This window comes from Stigmatopora argus, chromosome 10, assembly GCF_051989625.1.
Source record: "Stigmatopora argus isolate UIUO_Sarg chromosome 10, RoL_Sarg_1.0, whole genome shotgun sequence".
Lineage (NCBI taxonomy): Eukaryota > Metazoa > Chordata > Actinopteri > Syngnathiformes > Syngnathidae > Stigmatopora > Stigmatopora argus.
The window spans coordinates 8,807,413-8,830,929 of NC_135396.1; the positions used below are offsets into that span (position 1 = coordinate 8,807,413).

General features: G+C 41.0%; 4 protein-coding genes across 11 annotated transcripts; 3 read left to right on the top strand and 1 right to left on the bottom strand.

Annotated features, from left to right (window-relative positions):
- The first annotated feature begins 1,107 nt into the window (after positions 1-1,107).
- On the top strand, positions 1,108-7,591 carry tmprss5 (transmembrane serine protease 5). 3 transcript variants are annotated; one of them, XM_077610982.1, is made up of 12 exons: positions 1,108-2,313; positions 2,595-2,730; positions 3,102-3,182; positions 3,648-3,758; positions 4,154-4,289; positions 5,169-5,282; positions 5,356-5,399; positions 5,494-5,656; positions 5,793-5,977; positions 6,879-6,977; positions 7,061-7,203; positions 7,309-7,591. In XM_077610982.1, exons 1-12 carry the CDS (start codon positions 2,311-2,313, stop codon positions 7,516-7,518), a joined length of 1,425 nt encoding a protein of 474 aa, XP_077467108.1. In that variant the 5' UTR covers positions 1,108-2,310; the 3' UTR covers positions 7,519-7,591. The 3 variants fall into 3 exon arrangements, with proteins under 3 accessions (XP_077467108.1, XP_077467109.1, XP_077467110.1); XM_077610983.1 differs by lacking the exon at positions 5,169-5,282; XM_077610984.1 differs by lacking the exons at positions 1,108-2,313; positions 2,595-2,730; positions 3,102-3,182 and adding an exon at positions 3,449-3,514.
- Positions 7,592-8,320: 729 nt separating this feature from the next.
- Positions 8,321-10,629, top strand: pih1d2 (PIH1 domain containing 2). Its single transcript, XM_077610990.1, has 5 exons — positions 8,321-8,520; positions 8,815-8,935; positions 9,128-9,370; positions 9,483-9,757; positions 9,858-10,629. The coding sequence occupies exons 1-5, from the start codon at positions 8,338-8,340 to the stop codon at positions 9,990-9,992; spliced, it is 957 nt and encodes a 318-aa protein (XP_077467116.1). The 5' UTR covers positions 8,321-8,337; the 3' UTR covers positions 9,993-10,629.
- Positions 10,630-11,097: 468 nt separating this feature from the next.
- On the bottom strand, positions 11,098-19,538 carry dixdc1a (DIX domain containing 1a). 4 transcript variants are annotated; one of them, XM_077610986.1, is made up of 16 exons: positions 19,521-19,538; positions 18,990-19,269; positions 16,363-16,523; positions 15,826-15,971; positions 15,205-15,294; positions 14,904-14,957; positions 14,768-14,818; positions 13,867-13,971; positions 13,733-13,786; positions 13,565-13,651; positions 13,421-13,480; positions 13,186-13,356; positions 12,714-12,780; positions 12,487-12,595; positions 11,861-11,969; positions 11,098-11,489 (listed from the first exon to the last, which is right to left on the bottom strand). In XM_077610986.1, exons 2-16 carry the CDS (start codon positions 19,010-19,012, stop codon positions 11,406-11,408), a joined length of 1,371 nt encoding a protein of 456 aa, XP_077467112.1. In that variant the 5' UTR covers positions 19,013-19,269; positions 19,521-19,538; the 3' UTR covers positions 11,098-11,405. The 4 variants fall into 4 exon arrangements, with proteins under 4 accessions (XP_077467112.1, XP_077467113.1, XP_077467115.1 ...); XM_077610987.1 differs by lacking the exon at positions 19,521-19,538 and having other exon boundaries at positions 13,565-13,648; positions 18,990-19,512; XM_077610989.1 differs by lacking the exon at positions 19,521-19,538 and having other exon boundaries at positions 13,186-13,347; positions 18,990-19,512.
- Positions 19,539-20,409: 871 nt separating this feature from the next.
- Positions 20,410-23,210, top strand: nkapd1 (NKAP domain containing 1). 3 transcript variants are annotated; one of them, XM_077610993.1, is made up of 6 exons: positions 20,437-20,935; positions 21,029-21,106; positions 21,577-21,665; positions 21,738-21,857; positions 22,290-22,343; positions 22,547-23,210. In XM_077610993.1, exons 2-6 carry the CDS (start codon positions 21,038-21,040, stop codon positions 22,857-22,859), a joined length of 645 nt encoding a protein of 214 aa, XP_077467119.1. In that variant the 5' UTR covers positions 20,437-20,935; positions 21,029-21,037; the 3' UTR covers positions 22,860-23,210. The 3 variants fall into 3 exon arrangements, with proteins under 3 accessions (XP_077467118.1, XP_077467117.1, XP_077467119.1); XM_077610992.1 differs by having other exon boundaries at positions 20,410-20,775; positions 21,577-21,857; XM_077610991.1 differs by having other exon boundaries at positions 20,413-20,935; positions 21,577-21,857.
- The last annotated feature ends 307 nt before the right edge of the window (positions 23,211-23,517 follow it).

The window sequence follows — 23,517 nt, forward strand, 5'->3', positions numbered from 1 at the left end:
TTACCTATATAAGTAACAATTCATAGATCAGATATCACAAGCTTATTTGGATGAATACTTAGATATTTTACAACAAACAGATATATTAACCTGCCAGCATTCTCCAAAGTGCAGAGATTAGAGACACCAAATCTTCAAGCGGGCAACTTGCGAGGAAGAGCTGATGCAGGGGAAAAAAAGCAAAAGTTATCATATATAGAGATAGGCTTTTAGGTGTTTTTTATGGGAACTAGTTTACCTTGATTTGGCCCAGTCTTCTCTCCTGTAACCTCAAGGGTTTGAGTGGTCTTGGTGCTAAAGAGGGAAAACATGATTTAATCAAGCTATTTGGGAGTTGCCAAACAATTACAGGCTAGAGAAATCTTACAAGATATTTAATAAACGATCAAGATAAAGAATTAATGAAAATAAGTTAGTGAGTGCTCCGTGCTATTTTCCCTTTTCCAGACAAGGTGATTAAATATAAAGACTGACGTTAAAAACTAGGGAGAAAGTTGGCTTAACAATTTTTGTATAAATGATTTTTGGTGAAAACAACAATTACAAATTGGAAACGGGTGTTTAGCACTCGTAGTGAAAACTATCATTACATACAAGTTGTATGTAATGATAGTTTTCACTACATTTTTGAGTGAGCCTTTACCCAGCAAACTATCCGTAGATGTCTCGGCTTTGTTTGATTAAATTAAAAAGAGACACGACTACATTGTTTGATTAAATTAAGAGACAAGACTACACGACTCAATAATTGAGAGAAAACGGACAACATACTTTTTAAGTCAAATACTAAGCGTCATCGTGACGTTAATGCTAACTAGCCACACAGCCGGTCTGGAAAAGTAGCCCTAACTTAAATTGTCGACGGTGTGTTCGACCTGGCATTAAACTAAGCGATTTGTTGGTGTTTTGGGCTCAATTGATTCCTAAAAAATCTCCCGGTAGCGTGATAAAAATGCACTTAGGCCAGTAAATTGCTCCAAGCCTTACCTTGTGTGTGTGTCCTCGTCGTCCATCAGCATGGGAATGGCTGTTCGAAAAGGCGAGCTACTGCGCATGTGCTTAATTTACGCACATGTGTCGGCAATAGTCGTAACCCCGCCCATATTGTCGAAGATGACGTATAATAGCCGCGATGTTTGTGGTCTTGATGCTATAAAACAGTATTGAATTAAATTGAATGCTTTTATTGTCATTATACAAGTATAATGAGTTTTAAAGCTTTCACCACATAGTGCACAAATAACAACAGACAGACAATAAATAATCAATAAATAAAAAATGAATAAATAAGTAGTCGAAGTTAGGTTAGCAGAGTGAAGGATGAGTTCCATGTTTTTTTTGTTCAGCGGCCAGTTGCTCCACTCGCTGAGTCTGTAGACGCAACAACAAACAAGCAAACACATAGAAAATCAATATATAGCAATGATAAATACATACTCACGAAATAGTAATAAATAAATACAACATAAGAAGTATAAGTAGTAGTAATAAGTCTTGATTAGGTTCTAGGTGCAGAACTCTAGTTGAGTATGGTGACAGTTGTCTCATATCATTTTCTGAACCACTTTATCCTCACTGGGGTTGCAGGGGGTGCTGGAGCCTATCCCAGCTGACTTCGGGCCCGAGGCAGGGGACACCCTGAATTGGTGGCCAGCCAATCGCAGGGCACAAGGAGACAAACAACCATTCACTCTCACAGTCATACCTAGGGGCAATTTAGTGTCCAATCAGCCTACCATGCATTTCTATGGAATGTGGAAGGAAACCGGAGACCAGACACAATTTGAGGTCCTTCATACCAACAAGTGCCAAATTTATCTGCTAATTATTTTCAATTCAGTGCAGAAGACTATTTCTCATCAGGCCGATGGGACTCCACTTCATTCTGTGCTCAAGTGCTACCTCTAGATTCCAAATGATGGAACATGGGTTTGGAAAAAGAAAGACCTTTCAACAATCTCTAATCATGACCTTTCCTCAGTACAAACAAACTGTCAACTCATTCCAAGTCTTGATTACTCCTCATAGCAGAGGTAAAATATGTTGCTGTCGTCTTTGCAGGTGGCTCGGAGATGCCCCAACCTTTGCGCCACCTGATAGCGACCAAGTTGGGTTTGGTCTCTGATGCCTCGTGACCCTCCCCTCCAATGAACAAACAACAGCCTCATTCAGTGCACCTCTGCTGACCTCATTGTCTCTTTGTGAAGGGAAAATCCACAGTTGCATTCTACTAAATGGTTTACCACTGGACACTCGCCTGACCGTCCCCCGTATCTTGGCCACGGGCCTCCAGATGAGCTCACAACAAAAATGGTAAGAAAATATAAACTCTCACCACACATGCTACGTCTGACCACAGATTGGATAATCCACTGTAACTGGATTTTACATTCCAGTGACCATATTTAGTGAAACTTAAGAGCAATTTTCACTCTGGAGCAGACAGTGGCAGTTATTCAGGTGAAAAGTAGACTTTTGCTCTCTCCATAGCTAGCTTTATTTTACTTATCTATAGGCAAATTGTGAATACAGTATGAGGTCCTACAAGATTGGGACGCAGGTGTTTTATGATGTGGTTTATGCTGTTCTAACAGAGAACCGAGGGGGACAGATTACCCGTCATTGAGAATCCATTGACCATCAGCCATTCTTTTCCCTCCGAGACGGCAATAGTCGAACAAAACGAGGGAACGCGGAGCTGCTTGAAAGGGTTTCAGAAAACATTGCAGGGTGAGTGCCTCTCCTAATGCTGGTTTGTTTGACAGCACTCTAAAAATGGCTTCATCAGAAAGTATGATTGCCAGTCAATCTGTGAATGAACTGCCTGTAAAATATAGTTTTTCTTGAGTGTTATTAAACTCTGCAGGTGAGTGTTTACTAAAGCGGTAAAAGTAAAGAAAGCTTCGTGGATTTTTTTTTACTGTTACTAAATAGCTTGTCATGTTAAGGAGGGGAACGTAGTGTTGCAAGAGTGAAGTAGCAGAAATATGTATGAAATTCCAGGTGGTGATGAGATGCAGGCAGAGAGAGTGTGCTTGTAATTTGTGCCTAGTGAGCATGCATATTGAATCCAGCCAAAATGTATCAATTTGTCGCTCTAGCTCACAGGCTGCTGAGGCTGCTGGCAGCCGTGTGTGCACTTGGACTCTTGGGAGGCTTGGCTATTGGCATCTGGTTTCTAGGTAAGCATTGTGTGTACGATAAATAAGCCCAAGGTGGATTATTGTAGTCAATGTGACATTTAGTGCAGCCCACCTGGACCCGAACTATGAGAGTGTGATACAAATAGTATAGCCTTAAATTGAAAGCCATACCGCACATATGTTCCTTTATCCTGCGCTTGATTATGGCTTACATTGCAAGCACACAGTGGGCCATGCTCACGCTTATATTGCCACACTAATAGGATTGTGAAATGCAGCTCTGCTGTAGGATATATCGAGTTACAGTAATATCCTTCTAACCGGATTCTGGATGAAAGACAAGTTGATTTTGAGTTCAGGCAATTTTTGGGGTCAGCTCTAATTTTCAGTGTTAAGCCTGGCATATGGTAGAAGTGGTATATCACAGAGAGTTTAAATGGAAAAAAAATGATATGGTGTGTTTGAGTCAGTCTTTTTAACGAACTACATGTTTTTACCACGCAGTCAAGTTTCTACTGAAACCGTCATCTAACAGTGCAGCGGGACTGGGGGACACAAAGGAGACCCCTTTTTGCAACGTGACGGAAGACGTTTCTACCGTCGACCCCAGAAAAGGTCTGTGTCAACTCCCTTTCTTGGATGCTAATTGGAGGCAAGATGTTGCATTCCATTGTTAATGTAGGAAGTCAGGGATTGTGAAGTTCCTTGTATTGTTTTTCTTCGTGAGGAAGGGCACAGTTCATCTTTGAAGTGAATTTGAGCAGAACATTAACATTCTAAAGCTGATTATTGCACTTTTTTTTATACTCTGGAGGCTTGGCCATTGACTGGCATGAAAAGACTGTAATTATCTGTGCTAATTTGACAACATAGGCAAAGATGCTTTTGGGGTGTTTTTCTTCTTTTTGCACATTTTCTTTTCCAGAATCAGTTCTCTCCGGCAGATGTTTAATTAAATGTTGGCTAGGAGGAGCCTGCCTCGGGAGGGATTTTCAATCAATCAGGTTCAGTGTTTTACAGGATCAGCCCTGAGAACTCTCTGCTGGAGATCCAGTTGGGAAAGCTTCCCACCTGGCTTCCTGTTTGCTATGAGCGTTGGAATGCATCGCTGGGAACACTGGTCTGTAGGCAGCTGGGTTATCTGAGGTATGTCTGGCTCCATACATTGTGCTCTTCAAACTTGAAATTGAATACATTGTGGAGAAAGCAAGCGGAAGCTAATAAGGGAAAACAAAAAAACATACCAAATTGGTCAAAGCAGATATTACTTTTCTTAATCTCGTAGTCATCTGGATCCACAAATTCTAAATGTTGTAACCTCAAAGATGCCGCATAATCCTTTCCAAATCATTAAGCCTCTAATTATAAACTAATTTTACACATGAAAGCACCAGAAATAGAAATAATCAGTTTAAGGATTAAGCTATTGACAGGGCTATATTTTAAACAAGTGGGAAAACATAACAAAAGTGAAACATTCTTATCTCTTAGCCATATTTTTTTCCTCTTCAAAATAAAGGTATGACCAACATCAAAATTCACAGGTAAGGTTTTGTGAGAACTTAGTGGGAATATTTTTCCAGAATCTGTTGGTGGACTGGACACCACAAAACATATGCTCAATAGTTCAAAAATATTTCTTCTCATTTCAAACTGTTTTTTAAAAATGCAAAAATCACACAGCGCATATGTGAATGATTTACCCTTTGAGTCGCAGTTGGTGATTGTGCTGAGGAAAATGACTGCCATTCTTGCCACGTCGATGAAGGGGAAATTTGCCAGATAGACGTCAGTCATCCTGGGTTTAAAAAAAATTAAAAAATCATTTCTATCAGAAGTCCAATTAAAACCCGGTTTCACAACATATGAAAAGGGTTTAGACTGAGTTTGTGCATATATACATATACACACACAAACCCCCCTTATGCATACACACTGTACTCTAAGAGCCATGAAGCAGATTTTGAAAAGAAATATGAAACCTAGATAAATAATGGAACTTTTTTTGGTATAATATTACTACAGACTAACCAAGGACAAGGGTGTGAATCTAACGGATATTGGGCCGAACTACATTAATGGTTTTCTACAAATTATCTCAGAACAATGGGGAACTCTGGAAAACATGTGGCAGTTCAGGTAAAAGCCAGCAGAAATTTTAGCCCAGAACTTTAGTGATCATTTAAGATCTTACCAGTTTGTTTTCCTTTAGGCAGAGCTGCATCACTCACAAAGTTATCGCCTTGCAGTGTTTTGGTGAGGACATCACACTATTGATGAGAAGCCTCAGCAAGCTGGATTTTTTTGTTTACATTCCGCTACATCTTTGTTTACCTTTCTTCCATCCTAGAATGTGGCACGCGAGCTAAGCTGCCCAGGATCATCGGGGGTGAAGAAGCTACCCTGGGAAGGTGGCCCTGGCAGGTCAGCCTTTACTACAGCAACCGCCACACCTGTGGAGGCTCCATCATCACTAGCCAATGGATCATCACAGCTGCTCACTGTGTTCACAAGTAAGAGCAACCTGACCTTTGCGCCACTCATAGATCGGACCTTACCATAACAGTGAAACAGCTGTGCCCCACACAGTGTAAGCGACAAGGCTTCTTTTCACCATTTCACTCGTCTTTTGTGTCATCAAAATATTAGCTACAGGCTGCCGCAGGTGTCCAGCTGGGCAGTCTACACAGGAGTGGTGACACGCAGTTTGGCGAAAACGACGGCGCGGATGGGGCACGCCGTGGAAAAGATAGTCTACAACAAGAACTACAATCACCTGAGCCATGACAGTGATATTGCTCTGATGAAACTGCGGACGCCACTTAATTTCTCAGGTCTGTCTTGAAACCAGAATTTCACAAAGATCTAAAAGAGTCATAATTCACATACATATAGATATACAAAGTATGTTTACTATACATGTATATATACTAAGAGCTCATTTACCAAATACGGATACCTCCACTTATATAGATTTTCCGAAAAATGTGTTTATTCCTCAAATTTTAAATAATACTAGTGAATGTAAAGGTCAGTAGTTTATAAGAATGGCTTTGAAAAAGGAGGTATTTAACATAACTTTAAAAAATGCAAAAAAAATCTAACTCAATATAAGGTCTTAAATGTAGTGTAGAACTTGTTACTACTTCAAAGAGCTGAAAGTTTCCATTTAAAATTAAACAAGGCGTTATTAAGATACTCACGAAAAAGGCGCATCAGTGAGGTTTTGCAGCTGGGGATGCTCTCTTATTCATTAGTTATGACCGGGAACTTCACCAACATGTTTCCAGACATGTTGTCCAGGATTATTCACTTTAGATCTTTCATGCTTTGCTGTTTTGACATCCTTGTAGGACTCAACATCATGATGTTGAGGTTGTTGGGAGGGTTGGCAGCAAGATTCGCTCATTCAGCCAAAATGGATAATTGGCTTAGCTAAAAAGCTGAACTAATGAGTTGAATGGGTGCCCTATGAAGTGTTATAAATTAACCTATTAACCTCAGGACCTCCCTGTGTGCAGTTTGCATGTTCTACCCGGGCTTGCGTGGGTTTTATCCGGGTATTCCAGTTTCCTCTCCCACATTCCAAAATCATGCCGGGTAGGCAGGTTGAACACTAAATTAACCTTAGGTACGAGTGTGAGCTTGAAATGTTCTCTGTCTACTTCTGACCTGCGATTGGCTGGCCACCAATTTGGGGTGCTAAGAAATCACTTCTTTCCCTTCTACAACTAGATACAGTTCGCCCAGTGTGCCTGCCTCAGTATGACTACGACCCTCCTGGTGGTACACAGTGCTGGATCTCTGGTTGGGGATACACACAACCTGATGGCGGTAAGTAAAATGCTAGTCTAAAACAACTATCGCCCACGGGTGTGAACGCATATAGAGAAGCAGTCTGTCCATCTCTCCGTCAGTTCACTCATCTGACACATTGAAAGAGGCACCAATCCCAATCATTAGCACCAACAAATGCAACAGCTCCTGCATGTACAATGGAGAGATCACACCACAGATGCTATGTGCCGGATACACTGAGGGAAAAGTGGATGCGTGTCAGGTGAGGTGCCACTCGCTCTTGACTGGATGTTGACTTGATGTTTCTAACATTGTGAAGATGGCATCAGTTGTTCACGGATGTCACGTTTATTCAACAATGTCGCAGGGGGATAGTGGTGGCCCTCTGGTGTGTCAGGATGACAATGTGTGGAGGTTAATAGGGGTCGTCAGCTGGGGGAATGGTTGTGCTGAGCCCAATCACCCTGGAGTCTATACAAAGGTGGTCACATTCCTCGAATGGATCTATGAGATGATGGAGGTAAACTTAATTATTTTTAGTGTAGTCACATATGTGGCAGTTTACATCTCATTGTAGAAAATGCTTTAGTTAATAAATCCCCCTTATTAACTGTTGTTTGCCAACATTTTTTTTTATCCTTCCAGATTCACTGAAGGGCGAATATGGACATAGGGTGGACATTTTAACTACAAACAGTCCTTATTTAATGTATGCAATCAACGTTTATAAAGAGTGGGCCAAAAAATAAGGATACACATTTTAATAAATTCTCTATTTTCATCCTGGCATAATTTTTTTCCCTGCCCTTCTTTTTTATCGCACCGTTCCTTAGCTGTAATCTTTTCTGATTAATTTTCTTTGTCCATATTTGCCATTACTCACAGTATACCTTCAAAAATACTCCTATAAATGTAAAAAGTATATTCCAACTTTTGGCTCATTCTTTGTATCAAGATGAGTTGTTGTATTATTATTTATGTACCAAAAAAATAAAAGATGTCTTCAGAAGACCAGTCAGGTGACTGAGCTGCAGCTTCTTTATTGGCCACAGAGTGTCGCTTTTGTAACGCTTCCATTCTGCTAGTTTCCATAGCAACTGACAACAGCAGCTTCACTAGGTTAGGCACCAATTTGTAAATGAAGGTAGTTAGTGTAAATTCACTTATATTTGACAAATCTTGATTGTTTTCTTTTTATGAATTAGCAAACGGAAGAAGTTTGTTTCTTTCCTATCATTTTCAACGAGTTATAGCTGGGAATCAAGGCCACAAATTGTACAGGCAGAACGTTGATGGCTTTGTAAAGCTTCATTACGTCTGAGAAAACCTGTGGAAGGAGCTAATTCGAGTCCTTAGTAAATTATCTTTTGACCAACTATAAACATTTGAGGTGGAAATGTCGTCCAGTTGCGGCCCCGGAGATGTCCTCCAGCAGGTCGATCAGTTGTGGTCCATATTGGACGACCTTTGCGAGAACGACCCAGAGGCTTACCGTAAATTTGTGGAGAAACAGGTGAAATCCGGCATGGAGTACAACTCGCCACCTCAGCTCGACTCGTGTATATGTGTCGACATGTTGGTAAGTCGGTGCCCACTTTTTCTCACTGGATGTTTGTCTCCTCGTGCCCTGCAAAAGTCCGCTGGGATAGGCTCCAGCACCCCCGCGACCCCTGTGAAGATAAAGTGGTTCAGAAAATGAATGAATGAATGCTAGAGAAGACCTAGGATGGCGTGAATGCAGCCAATTTTGTCATAGCTGCAAGCGATGTACTCTTTAGGTTGAATGGTTCACGTTCTTTCAATTTCTATTTATTCTAATTTTGTCCTGGTTTACTGTGCAGTTTGTTTTTCATCATCTCTGTTCCCACAACAGGAACCACAGGGAAGCTCGCTGTACATTAATATATGCAGATGGAAGCGTGTGCCAGCATCCCAGGATCCTAGTAAGCCATTACCGGTGTATGCTGGAAGCCTGGAGGCACACACAGATGAAGGTCAGAGCACTTAAGACAAAGCTGTGTTTCACTGAGATAGAAATGACCTCTTTTTTCTATTTGACCAACTTTTCGAACATAAATATAATCCTGGAAATAGTAATCATAATAGAAAATGACTTAGAACTTTTTCCCCTAAGGGATTTGCCAGTGACATGATTTGTCTAACTTTTCGTCTCCTCTTTGTTGCAGGTGTTTATACTGTGCTAGACATTGCTTTCAACCCTGAGGTGTTGCAGGATTGCAAAAAAGACAAGGCCGAGATGGACCAAGTCTACAAACTCGCCCTTAGCTTTGCCCAGCAGCAGCATGGACTCAAGTTGTCTCAGCATTATAACGTTGTTAGCTTTTGCCCGAAAAATTGTCCTGAGGATTTGCGCCGCCGCCTCTGCTCCCAGCGGCGGCGAATGACTGCAGACAAACAGTCAGATTCAGGTAAGGTAATATGTCAGTGCTCTGACAAGCTGCCGCGGGCCCTTTATGCGTTTCAACGAATCTTTCACTTCCCACCACCATCGATAACAATCAAGACGCTTTAAATTTACAGCCATTCAGAGCCCGGAGTGCCTCCTGCAGAAGATCAACTCCCTGCGCCTGGACAAAGACAACAAGGGACCGCCGGCTGATATCGTCCGTCAGCCCGCCGTGCGCAAGAAAAGCTTAATCGAGGTAATCTCCTCCACCACGTACGAGCAGCCTGAGAAGCCAGAGTACAGAATAGAGGTTAGGCCTGACGCCGAGGGATTTCCCTGCAAACTGGAGATCACTGTGGAACTGCCCAAGATTAGCTCAATGTCAGAGTGGCAGCTCGAGATGTCTAAGGTTAGTCCTGATTGCTCTTCTAGCTGAAATTGACATGAGACTCTTTTCTGGTCAAGCACAGCATATGACAGATGACATTAAAATGTTTTTTTTCTTGTAGGATGATATACTGTTAGAGGTGGAGGACATCTACTATTTACTCCTGGATTTTCCTAAAGTTGTCAATGAAAACAGTGCTGTCGCCATCTTTAACAAGCAGAGTCGAAGGCTCACGGTGACTGCGGATATTTTGTGACATCGCTGGACTGGGAGAGATTACTTTGGAAGGTAAACGGAAATAATGAAAAAAAAATAAAGGTAACTCCTCAGAGTCAGGATAAAGTGAAGGTATTATCCCATCTGGGCACTTTGATACTCAACGTTTTGGTAGATACATAACCTCAACACTTGAAGTTGTGTAAATATTGCTCTAAGTGTGTTTGGTGATGCACCCACTATGAGGGCATAACTACGTCCTGGTTTCTTATCACTAGTAGGTGTAAGAATGGGTGCGTAATAATCGATCATGTGAACAGGTCTACTAACCTGGTGCACTTAAAATGATAAAAGGCAGTCATGGGGATGTATTTTGGAACAAATGTATTTTGCATGTGATGTATTATTTCCTGACTTATTTTAACGTGTCTTTTGCAAAGGGTCAAAGAGGTCAGCACAAACACACTGCGATAAAGCGCAAAATGGCATTTTGTATTTACCAGTCTTGATGTCTACCATATATTAACATGTAAGAAATAAAATCTGTAACTGAAGCTTTTTATTTTTCTCTTCCTCTCTAAAATTTCCTACAGTGAAAATTATCTGAACTCTCTCTTAATTATGAAAGTCCTCACCTGTTTTGCACCAGTTAGAAATAAAGAGCACAATTTGATTGAGTGGAAGTGCAATTAAACACCCACTATTTGGTTCTTAAGGAATCACAAACACATAGTTTTGTGTATTGATAACAAAAAAAGTCTGGGAACTTTGTCCTTTTGATAAGTGGCTGTTGTTTCACCCACATTTTGAATCTCTTTCTTGTTTAACTGAATGGTGAAAAGTCCCAAAACATTTGTCCACGGTTGTACTCACCTAAAATGTATCCCTCATGTAATATAGAATCTGTTAAACAAAATTCCACCAAAAACATAAAAATGTTAACATTAACAAACATTATTCCAAAACCTCAGATGTTACCGTGGCCATGCTGCGTGGGCTGAGTCACCGGCACAAAGCTGCCTCTCTATTAAGCAATTAGAAAGCATCGTTTGTTAATGGAGCGTAGGTGTAATGGCTCGGGGCTGCTGCCGCCGCACCCCGCCATTACCGTCCATCTTGAAAATAATTGACAGCAAAATGATGCATACGATAATTAATGTTTATTAAAACTCTTGTTTGAAAGAGAAGAGTGGGAAACATCCACTATTTGGCAATCTTGAATATGAGGAAAGTGGCAGTGAACATCCATTACCAATACTACAGTTATTTTAATTTGATTAAATAGGGAATGTTGTTACCAAATGAACAGATTTCATGTCCCTGTTTATTGGCGAAAAAAGTCTCTGACGAGCTGTACTAGGCAAGTATTCTTCCCAAACTTTGTTTCAGTCCAATGGTCCCGAGTGTTTTCAATCAAGTTCTGTTCCAGTGAACACAAGTTTTTTTTTAGCTTCTATCTCCTCTCCCCATGGTCCTCCTCCACCCAAGCTACAATCTTCCCTTCCCAGCCAGGCACGACTGCTCCATCTTGGAATACCTTCATAAAATAAATGTAAAAGTAGATTTTTTTGTATGCTTTTGAAATTATTGTAAATCAATCAATCAAAAGCCTTTATTGTCATCATACACAATAAAGGCTTTTGATTTATTGATTTACAATAATGCATTTAAAATAGAACTGTTTTTCAATATTGTCAAAATAGCGTCCCTTTAAATTTTAAATTAAATATGGAATAAAGTATAACGTACCAGAGACGATTTTGACAAAAGCTAGACAGAGTGAATAACTTGCTGAATACACTTGTCTAATTTAAGAAACCAAAGTCTTATCAACTTCAACTGGAATAAAGCTGGCCATGCTATTATTAGCACGTCATGCTCTATTAGGCATTAGAATTTTCCTCCTACCTCCTCTTTCACAGTGCCAAATTCTGGGTCGAGAGCTTTGAAGTGGTATCTGAAGCTACCTTGTCGGTCCACGGCTGTCTTGAAGTCTCGTAGCGTCACCTCACCCAACCTGGGAGGAGATGCCAAAAGACAATAAACATCTTTTCATTGATCCAGAAAGTAAAAATAGCTTTAGGCGGTACTCGGACGTTTGGTCGCCCGGACGTTTGGTCGCCCGGACGTTTGGTCGCCCGGACGTTTGGTCGCCCGGACGTTTGGTCGCCCGGACGTTTGGTCGCCCGGACGTTTGGTCGCCCGGACGTTTGGTCGCCCGAACGTTTGGTCGCCCAGACGTTTGGCAACATGACAGAGAGTTTACTGTTGAAACCATCTCTCGACCAAACGTCCGGCGACCAAACGTCTGGCGACCAAACGTCTGGCGACCAAACGTCCGGCGACCAAACGTCCGGCGACCAAACATCTGGTCACGGCTTTAGGCGACCACCATGTAATATATTAGCATTATATGTGATGCCCACCATTCATCGCAACCAAAAGAGAAAAGCATCACTTCTAAATTTCTCACAATATTTCATTTTCTAGTTTGATCAAAAACATTCTAATGATGTGACCTAAAATAGGCTCACCTTTTGGGTATGTTGACAAGGAAAGGTGTGAGGGAGCGATCGGTAAAGTAGAGCACTTTCGTGGACACGGCACCATCTAAACCTGGGCTACTGTGAGAATGTGCAATTTCTGCAAGTAACACAAAAAAAGAACAAGAAGAAATGGCTTTTAGGACGTCTGACAGCCAATAGTTCTTTCACAACAGAGCGATTAAAGACGACGGATGACTCGTTTTTATACGTCTTACTTGAGCTCGGTGGCCATGAGTCTCGGTCAGAAGAGTTGGCTCTCCGACTGGGTGATTTAAACTCCTCCTGAAAGAATATCCAATGAAAAAATCTACATTATAAACAAGTTTACATGAATGCAACAAACACACAAATAATGTAATACATTATAGGGCTAAATCAAGGCCTCATTTCCTGAACAGAACAATTTTTCCTTTTCCTTCCCGTCTTAAGAAATGCTTTCTACCGATAAAATCCTCTGGAAGTCAGGCTAAATACGCTTTCTGTGTCCAAATTTAAAACCTCTACTGGTATTCATCCTACTTTTCACTGCATCTTATCAGTAGAGAGCATTTTTTACCTGTGTGGCTGCAGAGGAAATATAGCTAACGTGCGATAAAATCAAGGAGTTTCATTTTTGTGCTACATTTCCATGGTGACTTAATAAAAATGCGATTTTTGTAATGGTGACCGTCCTAGTTACAAGCATACCGTTCTAATCTGCCGTCGGTGAGTATCTGAGGAGTGCAGACGGTCCATGAGGCTTGACACGCCCTGCTCCAGCGTGTCCAAAGTGTGATGTTGGGGGTCGTGGCCGGAAAAGTTGTCTCTCAAACTACGCAGGGCCTCCCTCACCAGTTGTAGTTCTTCACCCTGTGACATCTAATGATGACTCATTTATTTTTAAGCAGCCATTGGTTTGGTTGGGGGGTGCATATCTACTCACGGGCGCACTGTGCTGAAATGCTGGAGGAGAACTGCTGTAAACACCTTCACTCCTGAATGCCTACCACAAAGAAGACAGCATTGGCACTCAAAATACAACATTTAAACAAAATGTCCTTCAAATGTGCCATTTTCAATCATTTACCCAATTGTGGCTCACATCTTGTGCTTTGTGCTGAGGCTCGTCATGCTTTTGCTGCTGCAGCATTCTGTCCTTCCTCCCAGGTTGCTGCTATGGCAACAGCAGAAAGAAAATGCATATGCAAAATACACCTTGAGATTGCCTTAGCGGGTCATTGTCAGGACACCATACCTCATATTCACCAAGTAATTTGTTGCGTTCGCTCAGCTTGTCTTTGAGCACCGCCTGCAAAGTACATTAAGTATGTCAATCCTTAATGTGGTTCGATCAGGTCAAACCATTCTAAAGCCCACCGCAGGTCTTACATTTTCTCCTTCTAGCTGATCTTTGGCCATGTTGCTTCTCAGGAGCTCCTGCTTTAGCTGCAGAACGGCATCCTCCTGCACTGACAGCCGCTGCTGCAATGCATCCTAATGAGCCAGAGGGTCAAAAGCAGGGAGATCAGCATATAGATACTTCAAATTTAACACACCATATCGTATAGCCACTTTAAAAAGGAAATCTATGTGTTACTTATGACCAACATTTTATTGCTTGTCAATGTTCCCTGAGTGTGTGGGCAGATTGATGTCCTTGTTCTACAATATATTGTGTTGACAATATATTAATGTTTTTCTGTGCGCCATGCCCAGTGGGTTGATTTTAAAAATGCAAAGAACATGATGGTAACAATAATTCATTCAATAATTTGATTTTTAGAAACATTTATCAGGTGGCAAACATCAAGTTTGTTGCTATAAGGCACAGGTGTCAAAGTGGCGGCCCGGGGGCCAAATCTAGCCCGCTGCATCATTTTGTGTGGCCCGGGAAAGTAAATCGTGAGTGCCGACTCTCTGTTTTAGGATCAAATTAAAATGATAAATATATATGTATATTATATTTCCCGATTTTCTCCCTTTTAAATCAATAATTTCAATTTTCTTAACCCATTTTTTTCTGTGTTTTTAGGTCAAAAATCATCTTGCAAAATCTAAAAATATATAAAAATATTTTCTGTTTTCCACTTTAATATGGAACATGGTTTCCTTTTGAAATGAAAACCAATTATTAAATCAATGATTTTCTCTTACTAAGAAAAAAACCTCAAATAATCTATAAAAAAATGAATATGTAGGGCTTTTAATCCAGTTCCTTTAATCCATTTATATAAAAAAAATAATTGCTTAACTCGAATCAACATTCAAAACAATTATATATATTTTTTACCTTGATGGCCTGAACGTGTCGAACCTCTTGTTTATGCCTAAGAAGCTCCCGCTAGAAGTTAGAAAAAGGAAGTGAGACCTTTTGGGGGGAAAAAAAGTAGGGTAGGCAAAAAGTACATTCAATTCACTTTGCGTACCTTAAGATCAAGGGTCTTCTCCATGCTTTGGTCCAGGCGGCTCTGTGTGAGAACCTTCAGAGGGACACAGTCGGAGCATCCTAATTAGCCAATGTCAAAGCTCCAATAGGGTGAGTCTGACAATGGGGAGGCGAGCAAGATCAGTGAGATTAATTTGCGCTCTCCAAACAAGAGTGGCGGTGGAAGAACATTAACACAACAGAAGGGCTGAGTGTCCACACAAAGCTGCTAGTGTGTTGCAGTCGCGGCTGCTGTCGCATTTTCATTGGTAAGCGGAGACATGCGGGAAGGGATACAGTACCAGCTGTTGCTCGCCGTTAGCCCGGTTGTCCCCGAAGTTCGCGGATCCAACCTGGTCGTCCTCTGGGAGGGAGCCATTGACGAGCAAAGCCTGAAGACAAACACATATTCATGGGTCAAGTGTTCATTTTGAGAGGAACAACCAAAAAGACGTGTTATGTTGAGGGGAGGTTAAATTACATACTACAGTTGCAGACTAATACATATTCATTATTTTTTTTCCCAACCGCTTATCCTCACAAGGGTCGCGGGAGTGCTGTAGCCTATCCCAGCTGACTTCGGGCACCAGGCGGAGGACACCCTAAATTGGTGGTCAGCCAATCGCAGGGTACAAGGAGACTGATAACCCTACATGCGGACCCTCATACTTATTTTGAATTTAGAGTGTTCAACCAGTCGAACATGCATTTTTCAGAATGTGGGAGGAAACCGGAGTACCCGGAGAAAAGTCACGCAAGCCCTTATTCTATCTACTGTGCACATTACCCCTGTTCACATGCGTAACTGTAAAGCAAAAACATTTATTTAATGGTTGCATCACATCAAATAAACTCAGCACAGCTGCTAGAGGCCTACATAAAAAGTTAAATGGCCCCTCTTAGCGAAAGTGATCCTGATGTACCTGAAGGCGGAACACCATCCTTCTAGCCTCATGCATCTCCTTCTCCAGCTGCTCTTGGTGGGCATCCAGCTGTTCCTCCCAGGACTTTTCTTCCTCTGGCACATCATGCCCAAGGGAGGGGCACAGCCCACAGAGAGACACCTCCTCTGAAATGAGGAGTGTGATGCAATTGTAAATCAGAAGGCGTATCTTGTCAGTTGTGGGAAGAAGTGTTGTTCCAATATCAATTTTTGGCATCCGATCCATTACAGACTTAATCCCACATCCCTGCAGTCCCACACGGCTTTGTTGGATCGACTGATACCAAACCAATACCACAGCGTTAGGATTGTATTGTTTACAGTATGTGAGGAAGAAAGAGTACTGTCATCGACTTTATCTGGAAAACAAACTCCGGATTGCCTCGCCGCTTGAGCAATCCTTTCAACTATTCAAAAAGCCACCAAAATGTTCACTATTTTTCGTTGTGGTTATTACCAGTTAAGACGGAAACTGGGTGTCTTGCATTACGATACGAGTGCCACGGGGCCCACCAACCTCTGAGGTGCTTCTTGTCCATTGGCTCCAATTTGCCATGGCTCAATCCTCCTTGCCGCTCTTCAGGCTGATCGCGGATGGTTTCCTCTCCGTGTGTATCGATGGAATGGGTGACAACATATTCCTCCTTCGGGGAGTGCACAGGGCTTGCTGAGCTGAGACTGAAACAGATGGCAAGCACAGACAGCACTGTGATTGTTTGCACCTCCTGCCAGCTGAGCGCCAATAAATAGTGCCATGAGCATAAAATAATGATAGTATTATTTAACGGCTCTTGCTTTGGGAGGGGTACAGATATGAATTAAATCCATATGGATAGATGATTGCAAATCTTTCCAATTTTAAATAAAACGGAAGGGCCAAAAACCACATACGAATGTTTTAGCGGCATTCGAGCCCAAGTTTGACCGCACTGAAGTCAGGCAAGTGAACAACAACACCATCAGACAGCTTTGCTATTAGGATGAACATAGAAATGATATATTATGCATTTGCCATACAAAGCTTTGGAGAAAGCTGTTTCACTTCATGAGAAATGAGAAGTTAACCAATTCCATGGAACAAATTATGGACTTCCAGCTTAGAGAATAGACTGACACAGGCTGCAACATGATAACTTGGGGGGGGGGGCTTCATGCATGTATGACGCAGGAAATTCTTCACATATTTTGCTAGCCTGAGAGTTACAGCGGTCCTTGAGGTTCGCAGCAGATAGTGGTCTTAGTGCATGTCCTCTACATGTTGCATCTGTCTGGATAAGTAGGCTGAGAAAGTACAAGTGAGGAAAGCTGTCGGTCATGTTTGCTTTGCTCTGTTTTGACAACATTAGATAGTACAAAGTATGAACTGTGGTTTTATAATGACATTGGGGATTCCTTTTACGTCCTGCATATGTGGGGAAAACACTGTATAAAGGGGGGAGGGTTAAAATAAAAAGAAATCTCAACTCTTCTGCTCCTCGGGCTGAGCAGAAATTGTGGGCTTAAGTGTAGTGTTGCATAAAACCACAGAACATCCACAGGCATTGCATCAGTGCGTAAAAAAACGTGTGATTTAGATTGGTAGCTGAAGAGATTTGCTTCTCGTTTTTTTTAGGGTGTGGCTTAAATAATCGCATTATACCCTCTCAAAAGTGAACATTGGGTTTTACATGCATTTTCATGGGCTTGACAAATATCATGCAGCTTTCCCTTCAGGCAATTTACAGCAAGAAAAGCTGATGCAGCAAATCAAAGGAAAACCCATTCAAGTCAATGCATTATATTTTAAATAAGGATACTGAATATGAATAAATAAAAGGGCTTATAAAGCTAAGCAATCTTATTTGGAGTAAAATGTGAGCGATTAGAAGGCTATGTTTCTATTTTTACTCCCTCCAACTAACAAGTACATTTTTTTCTTCTACAGAGAGGTAGTAGGTCACCCCTTCCCAAAGAAAAAGCGATCAAGTGAGTGTCTTATCAGAGGCTATAGTGATTATGCCTGAGTGTTTGTCCAGAGGGAATGAGAGCAAACAGTCCCGTCCTAATCTCCGTTTGAGTTGATGATATGATGACACCATCAAGATACCTTCAATCACCACCTAAACTGTGTTTCCGCGGGCTATAGTTCCTGCCAGACGAGTTGCAAAGTGACTCGGGGAAAAATAGGCACCTTCAATTTCAGATTAGGATTTATACATATAATTGGCAGAAGATCAGCATCGGGCCATGTGAAAGGGTAAAAAGTGTGATTGCTCTAATTTGTTATTTTAGCATGAAATCATGGGGGCATTTACTTGAATATCCTACACTTGGGTAAATAGACATGGAACCCTTTGTAAGGCATTCATTTAGGAAAGAAAAATTGTTGCCATTGATGGTACTAGATGTCCAATTCATTTTACTGGGAGTTCTGGCAGCGATTAAAGATGAATATAATGAAGAATAATGATAAAATAACATGAATGACATTCTGGTTCAACTTGAACCCTGGAAAATTGGTCGATCACTACTCCAATGTGTCTGTTTATTTTGAATTAGTAAATGCTTTACGCTAGTAGTACTTATTCATATAGATATACTCTTAGAGCACATGTAAAGCCAAATAAAATTTAATTAAAAATATAATATATAATATAAAATTGATTTAAATTCTTACTTTATTATCTAATTTTGTTGTCCAACTATAATAGCCAGGAGCATAGAAATGAAGAAAAATACCTATGGAAGAGTATATGGTAAATCAGGATGATATATTTTTAGCCTTGTTCTCAGCCATTATCTTCAAACATGTACTATAAAGTAGTGCATTTCATACTAAACTATCAATTTGGAAGCCCAAACAATCTTTCCACCTTTAGACACGTGATCTTGCAATGAAAATGAAAGCAGCAAGTGAGGGAAAGGAGAGGGCGGTTGCTAGGCAATAGCATCCGGCCCCACTGAGACACACCCACATCTATCGTGCACTGTAAACAAACAGACAATAGGTAGCCTGCTTAACCAGTCACCATCGCCTTGTTACACGACATAGCTGATGTGACTTGTCGTCAAAGTGGATGTGTGGCCACCTTCTGTCGATTCCTGCCCTGATGCTAACATAAAAGCACCCAATTCGGTGGCAATCAAAAACAGAATCAGGCTTACCATTTCATTTGTTTTGCCCCCATGGCTGAAGTTCACACTGCAGTCAGCCGGAGCCCCACGTCCGGGCGATGCCCTGCTTCTCAGTCAGGACCGTAACAGCCATGGAGGGAGGGGAGGGAGGCAAACTAGACGAATCTATGCGTTTTCACACGGGTTGTAAAAAAGAACAGAGGTAGCAGCGGTGGCGGCGAGGTCCAAATCCTCTCATATCCATACAAATCCTAAATCAAAAAGCTCTGGCAAGCCTCCTTCCGTCCTCGCCTGGCTGGATGGTGCCAAGCTGTAGGGGGGATCACAGAGAGTAGGAGAGAGAGAATGGTGCTCAGCAGCACCAGCCGCTGTTCTCAGCCTGTCCTCTCATTGCAATCGCACACAATGCATTCGTGTCTCCAACTATTGATGCAGCTCCACATTTGAATGCATTCCCTCTAGTCCTCCCTTGGATCTCTTTTGGTAGCATGTCATTCCGTCTATTTTTTCATTGCAGGGACCAGACATTTTTATGTTCTTTTTCCGTCTGGGTGTGCTTACCCCCTCCCCCTTCTCGTCTTCGTTCCTCCTCTTCTTGCTTTTGCTTCTCAACTTTCATAACAGAGGAGTAGGGAAATTGCAATCCCGTGGAGAAAAGATGCATGGAAATATATGCGGGGGAAACATTTGGAAAACTTCATGTGGACTGAATGCTATGTTTGGATGGGTTAAGGGTATATTTATGCAGCCTAAGTATAGTGTACTGGGGAAAACACAGCTTTTCCTTATGGAAACCTACTATTATATGGCTGGTTTTAGATCAGGTTCTCAAACTTTTCAGGGCTACAAATTTCAGAAAGTTGTACTCAAAGGAAACATATCAATAACCTTCCACTGTGTGTTATGTCATTTCATAGATTAGTCAATTGATGTCGTTAGGCGTCCAAATTATTTGAGCTGAGTGGGTCGGCAGTGATCAAATGTTCTTACAAATGGTGAAACATGATCATTCATTCTGTCTGTCTAGTTAAAATGGCAGTGAATGAGTTAATGACCTGTTTATTAGAAAGTGATTAAGCTAATTATAACAACGGCTACAAATAAATTGGAGCCTGTCGAAAGGCAGTCAGGTTTGCTCACTTAGGGACCATACTTGGACATCTTAGCTTTTTCATCTTAATCACAAAATTAGTTTACAATTTGAAGTATAATGTGATTCTTTAATATTCAAATTTACTCACTAAGCAGGGTGGAAATTTCTGGTATTATTTAAAACTGAATTGAAAGAAGGTATTAAAAGAAAAATAATAGCACAAAAGCACACAGATGTTGAACAGATGGAGGTAGACACTAACAGTCTTCCTCCATCTGCTGGGACTTTCTATAATTATGATATTTTATGAAACAGAGCAAAATGTAGGTTGACAATTGAGAGATGGTGCAAAAAGGTCAAATGTGACAGATAATCAAGAAAAAGGCATTATTTTGAGCAGAATTTATGTCCAGATCCTTTTCTTCAACTTTGTTATTTTTATTTAACGGTTTTTTTATATTTCGGTGACATTGAATCATATATGCAGTAGTTGGAATATATTTTGTGCCCAAGCTATTATATTTTTATAAATACTACTACTACACCATAAATAGATGCGTTCACTTTAAATTCCAGCAGCGCTGAAACTGGGCGGTTACCATCCTTCACGACTAGACGCTCAAACTATGATCGACAGCTTCATCTGCCAATGAGAAACGCGCTTTTACCATCAGAAGAAAACATTCAGGACGAAGTCGGAAATACCGCTAAACCGCGAGCCATGTAAATCTAACAAAAAGCCTTTTCTTTACCCTATTTTACATGAAATGACGGTTCATGCCTAACAAAAAAAGAACCATTTATGGTTCTGTGATCGTGTCACAGATCGAGCGTGAAAACACATTTCTGATGTTTCTGGTGTTTAGTTAACAGGCTGAGCTAGGTAAAAAGCTTACCAGTATAATTGACATTTTACTAGTCTTTACAGTCATATATTTGCTTTAAATCGGACGGTTTGATTTTATATTTTCTACAGGTGATCATTATGTCGAGGCAGACGATCGGAAAAACTTTGCTGCGGAACGTGATCCGCCACACTGATGCCCACAACAAGGTAGGACACAAAAACGATAAACTGCGATGTTTTGTTTTTTTTCCCCGGGTGAAACTATGCCGATTTGGTTTTATCACGAGACCTTGCCTTATTACAAATAGGAGCATTGTGAAGAATCTCCTCTTGTCAGAACTACCTCTCCGACACATGGTTATCAGTGCAGATGACTGTAAACAGTTGTTATTGCTGAAAATGAAAACAAACGGGTCGAGTATGTACAAGTTCCAAGGTTCTGGGTTCGAATCTCAGCCCTTCCCTTCCAATTTGGAGTTGTAAATGGAGAGGACTCCACCTTGCTTTTATATTTCACAAACTGTCACTTCAGTTTTTTTTAAAAACCATGAATTTCCCATGTTTAAAAATCAACATTATTTCTCTTTTCACTAAATGTTGTACTTTCACTACCTAATGTAAGGACAAATAAATTGTACTAGTCATCAATTGTCTTTCTACCTCTTGCCTTCCTGCAGATCCAAGAGGAGACTGAGATGTGGAAGTTACGAGGCTGGGAAGTTCAAAAGTCCAACCACAGTCACGTCAGCGCTACCGGGACAATCAGGTATAAGAGGAGTTTTATCATGAAATGCCAGGTTGCCATAACTACCTATTCCCTTTTTTTGCGTGATTCCAGGGGTCAAATGCACTGCGATCGATTGTCCTATGAACCTCGAATGTCTTCGGAGCACGACGACCGAGAGGCTCGATACTGGACGAGAAAACTGTACGAGTTTGAGGACAACGATCCAGACAGGTAAGCGGCCTTCTGTCATGTCATTTATATATCACACGGTAAAGATGCTGGTGTTTTGTTTTTGTGTGTGACAGTTTTGACTGCTCTATATGGATTAGGGTTACACAAATGCCATATAGTAGATGTACAGTTCATTTGTCTAATCCTAAATCAAATCCTTTTACATTTAATCTATAGAAACTTTAAAAAAAATATTTATCAATTTGTGTAAGACTTTAATTTGCAATGCATTTGAATGCAATCATTGTGTACGTGCATTTATTTCTTGTATTTAGAGTACATATTCTAACACTGAGGCACATTATTATTAAACATACCTTCAAGGAATAAAACTCATGTCTCATTATTGATAAACACTTACCTGCATTTTAATGTTGGCTGTATTTGAGCTGTACTTTCATACGTGATACTCAGTGAGAATGTTATGTGCAGATGGGGACACAGTGGCTTCAAGGAGCTGTACCCTGAGGAATTTGAAAGCGACAGGTAAATTGTGCTATACTGAAATTAATGGATATTGTGTAATTCATGCCATGTTTAAATCCCATCAAACCCTCCTCTGTGCATTCAAGATTGTTTTTAAGACTTGAGATTACGCTACTGAGGAAAATATTTTCAGATGTAATATTGTGCTGGTGTACCTAATTTCTTATTTCTCTAACAATGCTGTCTTTGTCATCTATTTTCAGTGAAAAAAGCAGTGCTTCAAAGAAGGAGCACCAAAGAAGGAAAGCATCCAAGTCGAAACGATCCAAAAAGAAGAAAAGGAAGAAAAAAGATGAAGAGCAGGAAGCAAAACGGAAGAAAGTGAACAGTAACCATGAAAGCAATAAGGCCAAAAGTCACCATAAAAGTAAGAAAAAAGACAGGAAAAACGAGGACCGACGGGGACGTAAAAGGAAAAATGATGACTCGAACAAACACTCCAACTCCTCAAAGAAAAGCAGGAAACACAGCAGAGCAGCTGGAGAGGAGAGCACAGATGAAAGTTCAGAAGATTGAGAGATGCTGCATTCCTTTTTTAGGCCCTTAGAAATTTATCACAGTATTGAACTGCCTCATTGTGGAATTAAATCATGTTTTTGCATTTTTCTTTTACAATGAAATGTGTGGATTTGTGAATGGCATACGTGGTGTCTAATTTTTTTTCTCATAATGCGCAAGTTTACCTACTGGCCAAAATATAAATAAATAAATATAATAAGAGGCAGAGTGAGATACCTACAAACCCGGTATTTTGTGTGGAAATAATACGAGCCCACGGAAAAATTATAAATCCAACTCATTTGTCCTTGCCCGCCCTTTACCTTTTTCAACGGCCGCACAGCTCAATAAAAGAGTGCACAAGTGTAATGACCTGTAGAATATGTGCTTGTTAAATAACACTCACACAGTTGTAGGTGCCCAGCAGCACTCTGTCCCCTGCATGGCCTGACCGCTCCTGCAATTGAACACTTTTGCTTAATGTCGCAGAAAGGGGGCACATGACAACATTAACAGCCCTGAACCTGCAAATTAAACACTAGGCACACTAATGAACGGCGCTATTGAAAGCATGATCTCACACACGCCGCCACGGGTCACTCCTTCGCTCCCTTGTGTAACATCTTGCAGATTGTATCGCTCTGGTCAGGAGATGTGGGCGAGCGGCGTCTGGATG